A 14,165-nucleotide genomic window follows, 5' to 3' on the forward strand; every position below is an offset into this window, starting at 1 on the left:
AGCCATATACTCTCCACTTCAAAATCTTTTGTGTTTTTTCACAAATCTAGCTAAACTCAATACTACAGTCCATTATTTGAAGCTATTCATCTTACAATATTCTCATGATACTTTACAGATTTTCTACACAAGGAAAATTTTTCAATATCTGCAATTTCTCCATCAAACACCAAAATGATACAAAAATACCAAAGTTATTAAATTGACACACAAACTCAAGGCTACAAAGAAATATTCTTTTAGCATAAAGAGACCTTAATACTGTCCACCATGCAAAGGTAAACAAGTGGCCAAAATAGCCCAGTCCCTGGAAGCACGACATGCACTGAAGAGTAACCACATGCTTGGCAGAAACCAGCAGCAACAGGATAGCAGAGCCCAACGAGCCAGTCTTCACTGCTCCCCGAGGAAAAAAAGAAGCTTAGTATAAAAGTTTTGCTTACAGTTTATTTGTATCTAGTGCCTTAAGAGTCCTGATATGGGAAGCTGATTTGCTTTTGTAGCTTACAAAGTAAAAACATTTTCACATTTAGCTAGTGCAACATTCATCCCAAGGTCATCTTTTACACAGAAATCTCAAAATATTTTTATAAACAAGCATAAGCTTATGCCAAGCCAAAATTTGATATTCTAACCCCCTTCATTAAATGCTGAAGAATATTCTGCACTGACCACACTGTCTGATGTAGGCAAACAATCTCTAACCAAATTTTGTTTACACACATCAATTTTTTTGCATATTCAAAAGAATGTACACTGATTATAGGCAAAACTGCCACACAACTATTTGCAATCAGAAGAAAAATTTAAACATTGATAACTTGTGAGTGACATGTTCACACACTAAAGCAAAGATCAGTTTTTATATATGGGACTTTCTATAGTCTAGTATGAGCATGCTAAATATATCAGCAGTTTATCATCAAGGACCACCTCACACCAAAGGATCCCACCTTACCCTGCTCTCATGAGGAGTGCAGCCTTACAGCTGTAAGACGACAATTAAAGTGGTCCTGGGGCTACATAACTAACACATTTTTTCCTTATGCTTTCTTCTCCTTATTTTCCTGACCTCTGTAATTTTTGTTGTTCACAAGAACACCCGCCTACACATTAAAAGTGTATATGTGTATCTGTATGGGGAGGTACTGAAAATACCAGATACAAGAGATTTCCTGTTAGTAAAGCTGTTCCTGTAACAGTCATCTTGCCTCTATATACACTGTTCCTGTTCAACCCTCCTTACCATATTAAGTTGATAGTTTGTCCAATACTTGACAGTCTACATGTGTCATGTTAGTCACAATGATGAGTAGTTTCTAAACCTGAGATCTCTTGCTGAAACGTGGCAAAATTCTTGTCACTAGAAATAGAAAATACTTCCTGTTACTGATGAAATTCTTGACAACTTCACACAGTTCAGGGAATCTATTAGGCACAAATGATATTTACAAAAATATTATAATTGCAATACTCTTCTCTAAAATAGATCCATGATCTTATTAATAAGTGGTGCCTGTTGTTGCCACTCCTGTAGCTGACAAGTGATTAGACCATATAAGATTGGCTATCTGGGTATGTGAATAAAGAGTTGCAGTTATATAAGCTTGTGCACTTGATCAGAAGGAACAGGCTTTCATTCTTCAGGTGCAGCTGTGTGCAGAAATAAACCTTTAATCATTCACAAAACCAACAGTTCTATAATGATTATGGTTTAATATGGAATTTTCATATCACCACACCTACACTACAATTATGATGCTACTGCTCATTTCTCTGTAACAACATCAAACACACCAAAACAGACAACTTGTGTATAACACATCAATTACGCAGATATCAAAATTCATCATCAACCTCCAGGGATATCTGTTATCATTAAACTGCCCTTATCTACTTAAAAGTTTTTAGAAGTAAAGGTATCCATTCATATTGATACAGAGAGTGAAGTGACAGTCCAAAAAAAACATGAAAAATGAACAAATTTTCTGGTATTATGAATAGGGTGCAAAATATTTCGACATCCATTTATGTATTTCAAAACTTTAAATATGAAGAATAATGTGAATCTTAAAGATTTTTGGGGCTTGAAGTCCAGCTTGAAAAGATGCCTGTTCATAAGTTCATATAACATACATTTCCCAAGTAATTCTTTGAACATTTAGATTTCTGTACTGATGCACTTACCATATACCAAAGCGAGGTGTAAATATGTAAAATTTTCAAATACTATTTTCCTTAGAGAATGAAAAATCCCAAACTGCAAACTACAGAGAAGAATGCATACAAAAAATCTACAGCACAAGACAGTGAATACTACTGTGATCCATACAGACTAAACAAAACTTCTGCAAACACCCAAATGCAAAAAAACCATGCCTCTACCAGTGATGCCCAATATGCATTCACAAGAATACCTGTGTATAAGCTGGAGGAGCTGAGGTGTATACAGTACCAGAAGGCATGGATGAGGGAGTATAATCACTAGATCTGCGATGGCGTCTGTCACTACGTCTTGGAGAATTGGTGCAGCTACTGTTACCAGCAGATGGAAGATCCTGACAAGGGTTTTGGCAAGTGTCAGCTGGGATAAATAATTCAACACCTTTATATAAAAGGAGGTTTGTGCGCATGGGTGCAGGTGGGTTGGTAAAGGTGAGCAGATACAAGTGGGTAAGTTAGTGGGTGGGTGGATAGAAGATGGGAGTTGGTAAGGATAAGTCAAATGATGGATTTAGGTTGGTATATAGGAGTAGGTGGGGTCAAGTATGTGTTACTGTAAGGGTTAATAAGCAAGAGTGGAGATAAGCTGTACAGACAGGTAAAATGCTCATTTGAGTATTTGTGAATAAGAAAAGGTGGATGGGTTTGAGTACAGTGCATAAATGTGGGCTGGGAAGAGAATACGGTTGCATCAGATTGAACATTGGTGATTTGTGTCAGTCAGCGGATGTGGGGTAGATATGGGTGTCTGTATTGAGTAAATGGGCATGGGTGGGTATATAGGTAGGTGTTAGAGGATAGGTGAATGGGCAGGTGTGAATAGGTTTGTGGGTTAGTGTGGGAAAATGGGTGGGTGAATGTGTGGCTGGTAACTGGGTAAGTGAATCAGTGGGTGGGTGTGGGCATGTGGGCATGTAGGTTTGGGTGAGTGGGAAGACAGCTGCATGGAATTAACCATGGGTAAGTAGATAATCTGTAAGCATGGGGTAATTAGGTGGATAAGTAATGAGAGCAGATGGATAGATAAGGTGCACTATGTGTGTGTAGGTGTATGGTTAAATTCAACAAAATGAATGTTGGTGGCAGGATGATTATTAACCAAATGATGGGCATCCACAGATGAATGAGTGGGTGCAAGAGGGTAGACTGAGATGGTGGGCTGATGAGCAACTTGCTATAGTGGAGGGATGTGCGATATATAGGTATATACATTTCTTCAAGTATATATCATGTTGATTTTTGAGGTTCACATAAATCATCAACAGGGTCTACTGACTGGTTAAGAGGATGGGACAAGTAAGTGGAAAGACAGGATGATGGATTGATGAGTGAATGTGATGGGTGTGTGTGAGTTTAGGAGAAAAGCTGGTATGATGATTGGATGATAAGGGAGGTTGTGAGTCTCAGTACGAAGGTGAGCTGATACATGGATGTAGTGGGTGAAGTTTAAATTGGATGGTGGGCTGATCAGTAATGAATATGGGTAAATGAATGACTTGTAAGGGGAGGAAATGATGATTAATGATATATGTTTCACGATCCATTTCCTGGCTTGGACACAGGTGAATGACCTCTACATTTATGTCTAAAAATGCCAAATTTCCCATCAAGATCATAGGCCATATACACAATGTAACTCCATTTCTTAAAACACCCTAGTAAAACAACAAAATATAGGGCACTACTGTTCAGATATTTGTATTTAATTGAAATTTGATTAATAAATCCTTTTACCGTGATCATAATCATCTATATTTCTACTGCACACTTTATCAACTGTATTCATAGGCATTGCTCCACTACAATTCTGACAATTTTTACTCCCTATACTTAACATATCTGAGCATTTACTGATTCTGTCCAGTCATCTGGATAATGACAACTTTCCTGGCCCCTTACACACCTCATGAGTCCATTCAATAGCAGTTTCACCCCCATTCTTTATCAACTCACTCACTATTCTTCAGATGAATTACTGCCCTTCTCACTTCCTCCTTTTTAATGTCTTTCCTCCTTACCCACACTATGGCTACAGAGCTGCTCATCTTTATAGCAGCTGCTGTTAATGCACCCTTAAGATGCTTTCACACCACCTCAAACTAACTTTGAACTATTTCTCCACTATCTCTTAGCTTCTCATTCAATATCTCTTAGTTCATAAGTTTCATACTTTCTTTACTTTTCTCCTTTCAATGCCATATAAAAATACCACAACAGCTGAGGCCTAACTAAAACTGAAAAAACATAGTTGAACACTCCAAGTTTCCACATACTTGTTCAGCGGTATCCACATTGCTGCCAGGGCCACTGGTTCCCCGAGGTGAGAGACTCAATTTGTCCATCATGGTTCTGCTATGAGTCAGGGCCGCATCTCGTTCCTCATTGGCAAGTTTGATTCTTGACATCATAGCCTCATCTCGTACTTTTTGTGCAGCATGTATCTGCCCAACCATTTCTAAAAAATAAAAATAAAGTTAATTTTGAATGAGTCCTTTCTCTATCTGGACAATATAATGTATATGAAGTCCTAAAGTGTGGTACTGTGCTACTCTCCCTACACACACACACACACACACACACCTGTCAAGAAGCTGATTCAATAATGAACGTACCAACTATCTAAAATCACTAATAAATCATCAAAAATAATTTGACTGCACATTACCACCTATGTGTCTGTGTGAGGACCATCTGTTCAACTACCCCACATCTATAGCCCTACTGTACACTGTTGTATGTATTTTCTCAGTACACTATAAGCCCCTGCCTATAATCAGTTCAATAAATCAACAATTAATATTATATGTCAAGAATCCTAGCTGTGGGAATTAACCATTTGTAAGGAACAAATGGCATGACTAAATGAATGAAGAAAGAAATGAAGAGGTGTTCAAGAGATTTGATATGACAGGATATCCAAAGGGACTGAACTTTTTTGAGGTCAATTGAGTGAAATGTAATACTTTGAGGGGGTTTGAGCAACTGGGATGAATGGCAGATGGGGAGTTTACAAGGAAAGTGAATGACAGCACAACTAATGGGGTTAGTGTGAGAGGAAGACCACCAATGACATGGGGAAAAAGTGGAAGAGTACTGGAGGGAGGGAAATGGTGGAAGAACAAGTGGAATGGTATATGCAAGGGAGGCATATAAGGGCAGTGATAAGTGAAAACTCTTTTGCCATGGCCATCCTCTGGATGAGAGGTACCGGAGGGGACATCAGAGATATAGACAGAAAAATGAATAATATCATCATCATTAAGGAAGAGCACTGGCAGTGATGTACAAAGCCATCACAGCAGTAGCAGTCATATTTCCCTTTGCTGACCCATATCCCTTTCTTTCTCTGCCTCATACATGTGTGAGGTGCTGTAACTCAATCTGCAACAAAACCTATTCTCTATCTCTTGATCAATACTCAACAAATTGTATCTCACATTTCCTTAATCCCTGGGGATGTAGATATGTAAACTACCTACACTTCCTGCATGCTGAGTGATACAGCTAACAGGGGGATGAGCAGGGGCCTGGAAATACTCTCCTTAATGTATTGTCACTTTTCTAAATGACAGAACAGAAATCAACACCGTCTACATGACAGAACAGGAGCCAAGCAATTAGCAATCCTTCAAGGGTCAGGTTGAAAGTGTGTTAATGTAATCTGAACAAGATGAGGGGAGAAATGGGTAATATATTTTGGGAGAGACCTTAATGTTTTGGCTCTTAATTGAACTTACCCTCAAATGGAAGGGAGAAGAATGGTTTGGAAATGTCCAATGGCTTAAGTTTAGGGTTTGTTAGCAGGCAAGAACAAAGGATGAGGTGGTACTCTAATGATGGAGTTACAAGAATGCATTAAAATATGTAAGGAAGTGAGTTCCAGACTGATGTATGGGAGAATGAAAACAGATTACCAAAGGTAGATCACTGTGTGCTTTTGCACCCAACAGCAAATAGAGTGTGGAAGAGAGAGGGGGACCTTTGGGAGGAGCAAGTGAGTGGTTCAGCAATCTTGATGCAATAGATCAAGTCTTAATGGGGACAGATTTTAATGGAAGAGTGTTTTGTCACACATGAAGGTACAATTGGGGATATGGGGTACCCAGTATAAATAATGTTGGCGAACAGCTGGTTGAAATGTGTCCTGAATGAAAAAGGATTTTCTGGAAGGTGTTATGAATATATATTGTACAACAAAAGCTTCACAAAGCAGTTGAGTTTTCATCAAGAGAGTAAAGAATGTGTGCAGGAAGAAAGCGAGGAAAATGACTGATTCCAATTGAAGGTGGCTCTGCATTGAGGGGGTATGATGTCACCATGGCCGTTAACTCCATGTACGGATGATGTGGTAAGGGAAGCAGATGTAAGGGTACTGGAGAGAGGGGCAGATCTGCTGTCTCGTGGGGTTGGAAAGGGGTTGGGGGGCTGGTTAGTCAGTTGTTATCTGCAGACATCATAACTCATGAAACACTCATGTGAGAACGATGTCTGAGTTTAGGAGAGTGTGAGGAAGTAGAAAGTTGAGAGTTAATGTAAATAAATGTAAGGTAATGAACTTTACCAGGGGAGAAAGAAAGGTCAGTTTTAGAGTAAGTATGAATGGGAATGGCAGTAGATGGAGATATGAGTGCATTAGTGAACCACAGGATTAGCATGGGGGGGGAAGGGTCCCATGTGCAATGAGGAGTGTCTGGAAGAGAGGTCACCATCTGTGAGGGTAAAGATGCATATGTTTCATGGTACACAGGTCCTCAAGGCACTGTATGGATGTGAGTTGTGGGTCCTAAATACAAAAGTAAGGTAGAGGATGGATGTGTTGGAAATGAAATGTTTGAGACGAATATGTGGTGCAAGAAGGGATGATCTAGGATCAAGTGAGATGTGATACTAAACAGATATGTATGAGAGACCTCAGCAGGGTGTAATCAAATATTTTGGATATATGGAAAGGATGACTGAGGAGAGACTAACTCAGAGGATACATTATATGTGTCAGAAGTAAAAAAAAAAAAAAAAAAAAAAAGAGGATGAGTTGGAAGGATGAAGTGAAATATGCTCTGAAATATCAGGTCCTCAACATAAAGGAGAGTTTGAGGCATGTATAGTATAAAGTGAACTGTAGCAATATGGTACACACAGGGAGATTTGCTGCAACTGGGCTGAACCAAAGCATATAAAGCAGTCACAGAAAACTATGGAAAAGTCTGTGAGGTTTGGCTGAGGATATGGGGGTGATGGTTTTAGTGCATTATACATGACATCTGGAGTGAATGTAAGCAACCCACAGCCATTTCTTCATCTGTTCCAGTCTACCTAATTAACATGGAAAATGGCAAACAAGTACAAAAAACTATTATTATTATCATTACTACTATTATTACTATCATTCTTATTATCATCATTACTATCTTCCCTGGGGACAGGGAAGAAAGAATACTGCCCATGTATTCCCTGTGTGTTGTAAAATGTGACATAAAGAGGTAAGATCAGGGGGCTGGAAATCCTCCCCTCATTTTACTTTTCCATAATAAAGAACAGAGAATGGGCATATGTAAGGATTTATTCATCTAAAGCTCAGTCATCTGTTCTTAATGCTATCTCGCTAATACGGGAAATGGCAAATATGTATGAAAAACAATCAATATCACTATTCTGATTATTATCATTATCATTTACAACTTTAGTTTACTATTAATGAGACTTTATACAGTGTCATTACCATACAAACATAAACAAACAAAAGAGTAAACAGGATATATCTAAAAAAAATCAAAATTTCATGCAATACCTGTAATGGCTCCAGGCTGAAGACCACTCTCATGGTATGAGTCAAGAGATGCTTTCAACATTTGTATCTCCATTTTGCTTTGGTGCAATTCTGCCATCAGTTTTCTATTACTGGCCTTTGTTGCATTTAGTTCAGCCACTAATGTCTGAATAAACCTCCACTGCACTTCTAAAGCATTCATTTCTTCAGTCTCCCCTTCACTCTGCCCACTTTCTTTAATGTTATCCATGACCCCACTCTCTTTACCTGATACACTAACTTTAGAATTGTGCTTTATCCCCTTCTTCTTGGGAGAACATGAGATATAACTGGAGCACCTCCGTGACTGTGTTATGCATGGTTCACTCATGTGTCTGCTAATATCTCGACTTCTCCGCATAGGTCCATGGTCCTCTTGGGGAAGTGGGAGGCTGCTGTAGTCTATAGCACCCATCAGCTTACAGTCTTGTGGTCCTAAGAACACAGAATTTTCCAGATGGCTTACACCTGCCTGGCAGGTGACATAGTGGGAGTTGTTCAAGGACATGTTTTCTGGATTAGTTTGATCAATGACATGAGGTGCCAATAAATTCGGGAGAGCACTGTATGAGGGAGATGTTCCAAGAGGAAAGCTCCCATTAACACCTGAGTTCTGGGAGCTGCTATTGACTCTAGGAGTGGCAGGAAGGCTATGGGAATACTGCTGAGGCTTCTTGTAATGTTTTCCATGATGAGGACCATTGTGCAGACGACATGAACTCCTACGGTGTGATGGAGGACTGCTGTCTTCTTCCGTTTCACTGTCATATAGATAAACCACAATTATCACTCACTTTTCTGTTATGTTGCACAAAAATACATAAAATCTGAAGTTTACATGACTACACATTTAAAACCACCTGAAGGTAGAAACAGGTACATTTGGAAACATCTGAATTGCATACAGACAAGTAAGTCCTCTAGTATCTGAAAGCTTTATCAATGTTACTAAAATGCATCAAACAATAAGCAAAATCAAGGATATCAGATCATTCATATTTCATATAACTCAACTGAAAAATAGATCAAAGTACAATCAATCAGTGAAACAAACAAGTATTTACCATATAAACTGTTATGGCTATTCTTACAAAAATAAACTGGTGCCAAATCACATCAGTTATATTCCAAATGACTGCTTTTCAGGGGAAAAATTTCAAACATGAAAAAATCAGGGAAAAATCTCACAATGCTTCCCCATATTGAGAGATGCCTGATAAATACGAACCACACAATTACTGAATTTTATAGCAGAGTAACCATTAACTACTTATTTACAGAAATCAATGTCGAATTCTGCAAGAAAAATAGTTCTTATACTGAGGTTTTGAATCAAATCTGTTACCATCACAAAAATACCAAAAGTTGCAGGTAATAGTTCAAGGAATTTCTAGCCTAAAAACCTTTTTGCTTTCAAACTGAAGCATATCTAATGACATGCTTCTATATTTCTAAAATAATTAGAGAAAAATATCTCACAATGCTTCCCTAAGCTGAGATATCAAATAAATGTGAACCGAATAATCACAGAATCTTCTCACCTAAGAGTAACAAATAATTACTTATTTACAGGCATCAATATCCCCCAACGTATGTTTCAACCACAGATTCGAATTCAGCATGAAAAATAGTCCTTATACTGAGGTATTCAAGAAAATTTATTACTCTCACAAAAACAGCAAAAGTTGCAGCTAACAGTTGAAGCAATTTCTAGCCCAAAAATCTCTTTGTTTCAAAATCTAAATATGAAAAACAAACACTTCTGTACTTGAAACAACCATGAAATATATCTCATAATACTTCCCCAAGCTGAAAGATACCTAATAAATATGAGCCATGTAATCGCAGAATCTTCTAAAAGAGTAAACACTAATCGCTTATTTACTAGCCTAAATGTCCTCCCAAAAATACTTCAACCACAGATTCGAATTCATTATGAAAAATAGTCCTTATATGGGGGTTTTCACACAAATCTACTACCCTCACAAAAATACAAAAAATTGCAGGAATTCTTTTGCCCAAAAACCTTTTTGTTTCAAAATTGAAATATGACATAATGAAATGCATCTATACTTGAAATAATCATGAAAATTATCTTATAATGCTTCAAGCTGACAGATACCCAATAAATACCAACTGAATACTCACAGTCTCCTAAAAGAGTTACAATTAATTACTTATCTATTGGCCTTAATACCCTCCAACATATATTCCAACCCCAGACTCAAATTCAGCATAAAATAGTCCTTACACTGAGGTTTTCAAGCATATCTATTAGCCTCACAAAAACAGTGAATATTGCAAGTTCAGGGATTTTCTTGGCTCCAAAACCTTTTTGTTCTAAAACTGAAAGATGACATAATGAAATGCTTCTTTACTTGAAATAATCATGAAAAATATCTCATAATCCTTCCCAAAGCCAACAGATACCCAATAAATACAAATCAAATAAACACAGAGTCTTCTGAAAGAGTTAAAATCAATCAATTATTTACAGGCCTTAATGTCCCCCTACATATATCTCAACCCCAAATTAGAATTCAATACAAACAAGTCCTTACCCTGAGGTTTTCAAACATATCTATTACCCTTACAAAAAAAAGTTCATAATGCACAAAATACCAAGAGTATGAACTGCTATCTGTCAGAAATTAGGCACATGTACCAAATAATACTTATACTAAAGAAGACTGTTAAGTGGGGTTTTCACCTTCACTAGATATCATTCTTGTTTTGGCTCCTATGAACTGGCTGCTTTTGTGCCCCCACCATTAGCTGCAAGGGCATACCACTGTGATGTTTGTCTCTTTTCCTAAAACAGGTTTTCTGCTTCTTCTAAATTAGACTTCTTATATCAATTTTCCTTTTCTCTTTATTTTTTCATCTCTCTAATCCTATCCATATTCAAATTAAGACCAAATTACCTATTTCCTTATTTTCCCTGTCATTAACCTTCACATCTTAATTTAGGCCTCGTTCCAATATGGAATTCTACCCATAACTAAAGCTTTAAAAAAGAAAATCCTGCCAGAAGGAGAGTGTACTTGCCAGAGGAACTCTGAAATTGTAAAAACTAACTTATCTGAGCAAGCTTACATTATCTTTTACATTTCTATTTCTAGGTTTGTTACCATTTAATAAGGCCAAGCCCCTGAGATGTAGAACAAGCAAACTCTGAAGTTCAGGCTTGAAAGCAAAAATAATTCAGAATTACATAATTCAACACATAAAATGAGAGAAATGTGCCGGTATCATAATTCCAAGGAACCACTAGGAAATAATGGTTGCAATTTCAATCTTTAGCAAAATTCAAAGCAGTCCATGGCTATTTCTGACAAATGGATGTAGAAAAAATAATGCTTGTATATGTATTGTCACCTGAACAGTTCTAGTCATATTCTTCCAAACTTTAATTACTTTCATCCCTTCACTACTAACCTGTCACTCTGAGTGCTTTGTATCCGTGTTATGGGTGAAAGTGGGAGGTCTCGGTGGGTGGCAGAGTCTAAAGATGGAGCTCGCTGCATTCCGTGATGGCTACGATTGTTTTTGCTAGAACAAAAATAATAGCCTTAGTAATGAAGATAAAAAGTTCAGAGGTAAACATACTTAATGGATTATAAAATACTAATTATGAAAGCCTCACTCCTCAGACACAGTGTAGACTGGAAAGACACCCTTAAACTACCACGTCACCAAACAGAAGTTACCAATCAGCTCTTCAAAATTCTTCTACAATGACTGCTTCATCAACTGCACCATTGTATTTCCAAGCATGTTTCAGATGATACACAATCAAAAGTCAACTGAGGTTGGATAGGTGGGTAAGAAACTCCAATCCCAATTTTTCCAGTTCACAAACAATAACAAAAAGAAATTACTTCATCAAAACTACTTTTAGCACAGGAGTATTTGAAGTGGAATACAGATGGCCTTGTACTTAAACAGCACCTTTCTACTTACACTACATACCTCTCACTGATGAGGCATGAAAGGCCGATGAAGTTGACCAGGGGTAAAAACTGACAAGTGCATAAGTGAAAAAGAGTTAATCATTACATAAAACATTACACGAAGTTATACAAGTACAGTTAAGATAGCAAGGGTAATATCAGAAGCTACTCGCACATGCATAGTAGGTCAAAAAAGCACAGCAGTAAAAATATTTTGCAGTGCCCTTTAACAAAGTGAGGGTTTTAAGTTTTCTCTTACCAAAAAACTTGCAAACTATCCTTGCACTCCAGTGAACAATAAAATCAAGTGTGTTCAGAATACTACTTTGCACAGTCATACATAATAGAAGAGGCTGCAGTGAACAGCAACACTTATACAGGTGAAAATCATTACAAAGGCAGTCTTGGTGTCCTGTAAAGATAAACATCCAGCAAGAAATACTGCTATGATTATCAAACTACTTCTAAATTCAAACAGACCCACATAACTTGAAGTCCACCAACATAATAAGTGCTGGAGCATGGGCTGGTAGTACTCACTTCTGGTGGAGTTCGTGACCATTGGTGTGAGGCGTAGCAGGCAGGTGTCGCACAGTGGACAGATGCTTAGGAGTGGAGCTGAGGGATAATGATGAAGCTTTACGGGGACGTGGGACTGGGGGAGTAGACACTCGGGGTGCTAACAAGCCATCCCTAGAATGAATAAATCATTCAGAAGGAAAATAACTTTAATGCAAATTATAATGACAATACTGGGACAAACAAAGAATTTGGTAATTATTAACTTAAAATCCCACTTAAGTGAAAAAAAAACAGTACACATATTTGCATGGTCTCATTTTTACAAACCACTGTCAGCAATATAGAATATTGTTTAAATCAGGGCCTTCTCATATCAAGCATAAAGATATCAAAACAACCTCTAAGCACATCATGAGGACTAACACTATGTCAACTTCATACAGCACATACATTCAACACATATATCAGCCTTAAACAGCAAGTACAATCCCACACTTTGAACTTACATATGACACATCATGTGGGACTGCACATACCCCACTATGAAAGTGAAGCCTCAAATTACAGAGGTAAAAGCTTGCTAAGCTAACCTGGTAAGTTGTATGGAAGAGTGGTAATTAAGGTGGTGGTGGCATGCATAGAAAATCAGACTGGGTAGTCACCTGCTGTTTGTTGACTGCATGGCTCTGATGGTAAACTCGAGTGAGAAACTCCCACCTATGTCATTTTCTATTTTCCAAATCCTCAACAAACTTTACTCTTGCAACCAAGATGTATTCAGAAATCCTATCCCTTGCCCCTCAGCACATTTACATCCAAACTGCACTCCTTTGCATGCCTCTTAATTAGTACCTATTCCAACAATTCCCACTGACCTCCAGCCCTGAGTTACTCACCTTCATGTACTTATGAATGCCCCTTTTTTTTTAAACCAAGTATTTCCAATCAAAAGTCCTCTTCCAACACACAACTTCACAACCTGTTCACTATTTCTGTTCACAATGAGGACCCCATCTCTCTCTCTCTCTCTCTCTCTCTCTCTCTCTCTCTCTCTCTCTCTCTCTCTCTCTCTCTCTCAACTACCATACCACCCATTCTTACATTCAAATCAACCATCATCACTCAAAACTGCTGACATATGCTCTCAGCTCCTCAAAAAACAATTGCTGAACTTCATTATCCCTTTTGCCACCAGGTGCGTAAGCTCTAACAATCATCTGGCTTTCATCATACACTTTCATTTTAATGCACATCAGCCAGGAGCTCACTCTTAAACTCTCACACATTCACACAACTCCTTCAATAGAAGTACCAACCCCTCCTTTGCTCTTGTACTTACACAAACCCCTAACTTTACCCCAAGCTATTCCCATACGGTTCTTTCCCCTTCCCCTAGAGCTGTTTCCCTTAAAGCCAGAACATCCAGTTCCCTTACCCTAAACATACTACCCATCCCTCCTTTCTCATCTTGGTTCAATCTAAATACATAAGGACACTCCACCTGGAACATTCCAGGGTGATGAGCATTCCTCACTTGGCACTTTCTTCTGTTACCACCTTCTATCATTTGCATCGTTACATATATGACCATGATCCCTTTTGTGGGGCATCTGTTGCTTTAATCCTGTGCAACTATCAGAAACAGGGAAATGATACACCCC

General features: G+C 38.0%; 1 protein-coding gene across 1 annotated transcript in view; it reads right to left on the reverse strand.

Moving 5' to 3' along the window:
• The window catches only part of LOC139747824 (uncharacterized), a 41,162-nt gene that overhangs the window by 15,760 nt on the left and 11,237 nt on the right, over positions 1-14,165 (reverse strand). Inside the window, exons 3-7 of the mRNA XM_071660363.1 lie at positions 12,523-12,675; positions 11,468-11,581; positions 8,012-8,790; positions 4,497-4,678; positions 2,418-2,558 (exon numbers count right to left, since the gene is read on the reverse strand). Coding sequence (XP_071516464.1) covers positions 2,418-2,558; positions 4,497-4,678; positions 8,012-8,790; positions 11,468-11,581; positions 12,523-12,675 — 1,369 coding nt within the window. The remainder of the gene's footprint in view (positions 1-2,417; positions 2,559-4,496; positions 4,679-8,011; positions 8,791-11,467; positions 11,582-12,522; positions 12,676-14,165) is intronic.

The sequence above is a fragment of the Panulirus ornatus genome, chromosome 5, assembly GCF_036320965.1.
Source record: "Panulirus ornatus isolate Po-2019 chromosome 5, ASM3632096v1, whole genome shotgun sequence".
Lineage (NCBI taxonomy): Eukaryota > Metazoa > Arthropoda > Malacostraca > Decapoda > Palinuridae > Panulirus > Panulirus ornatus.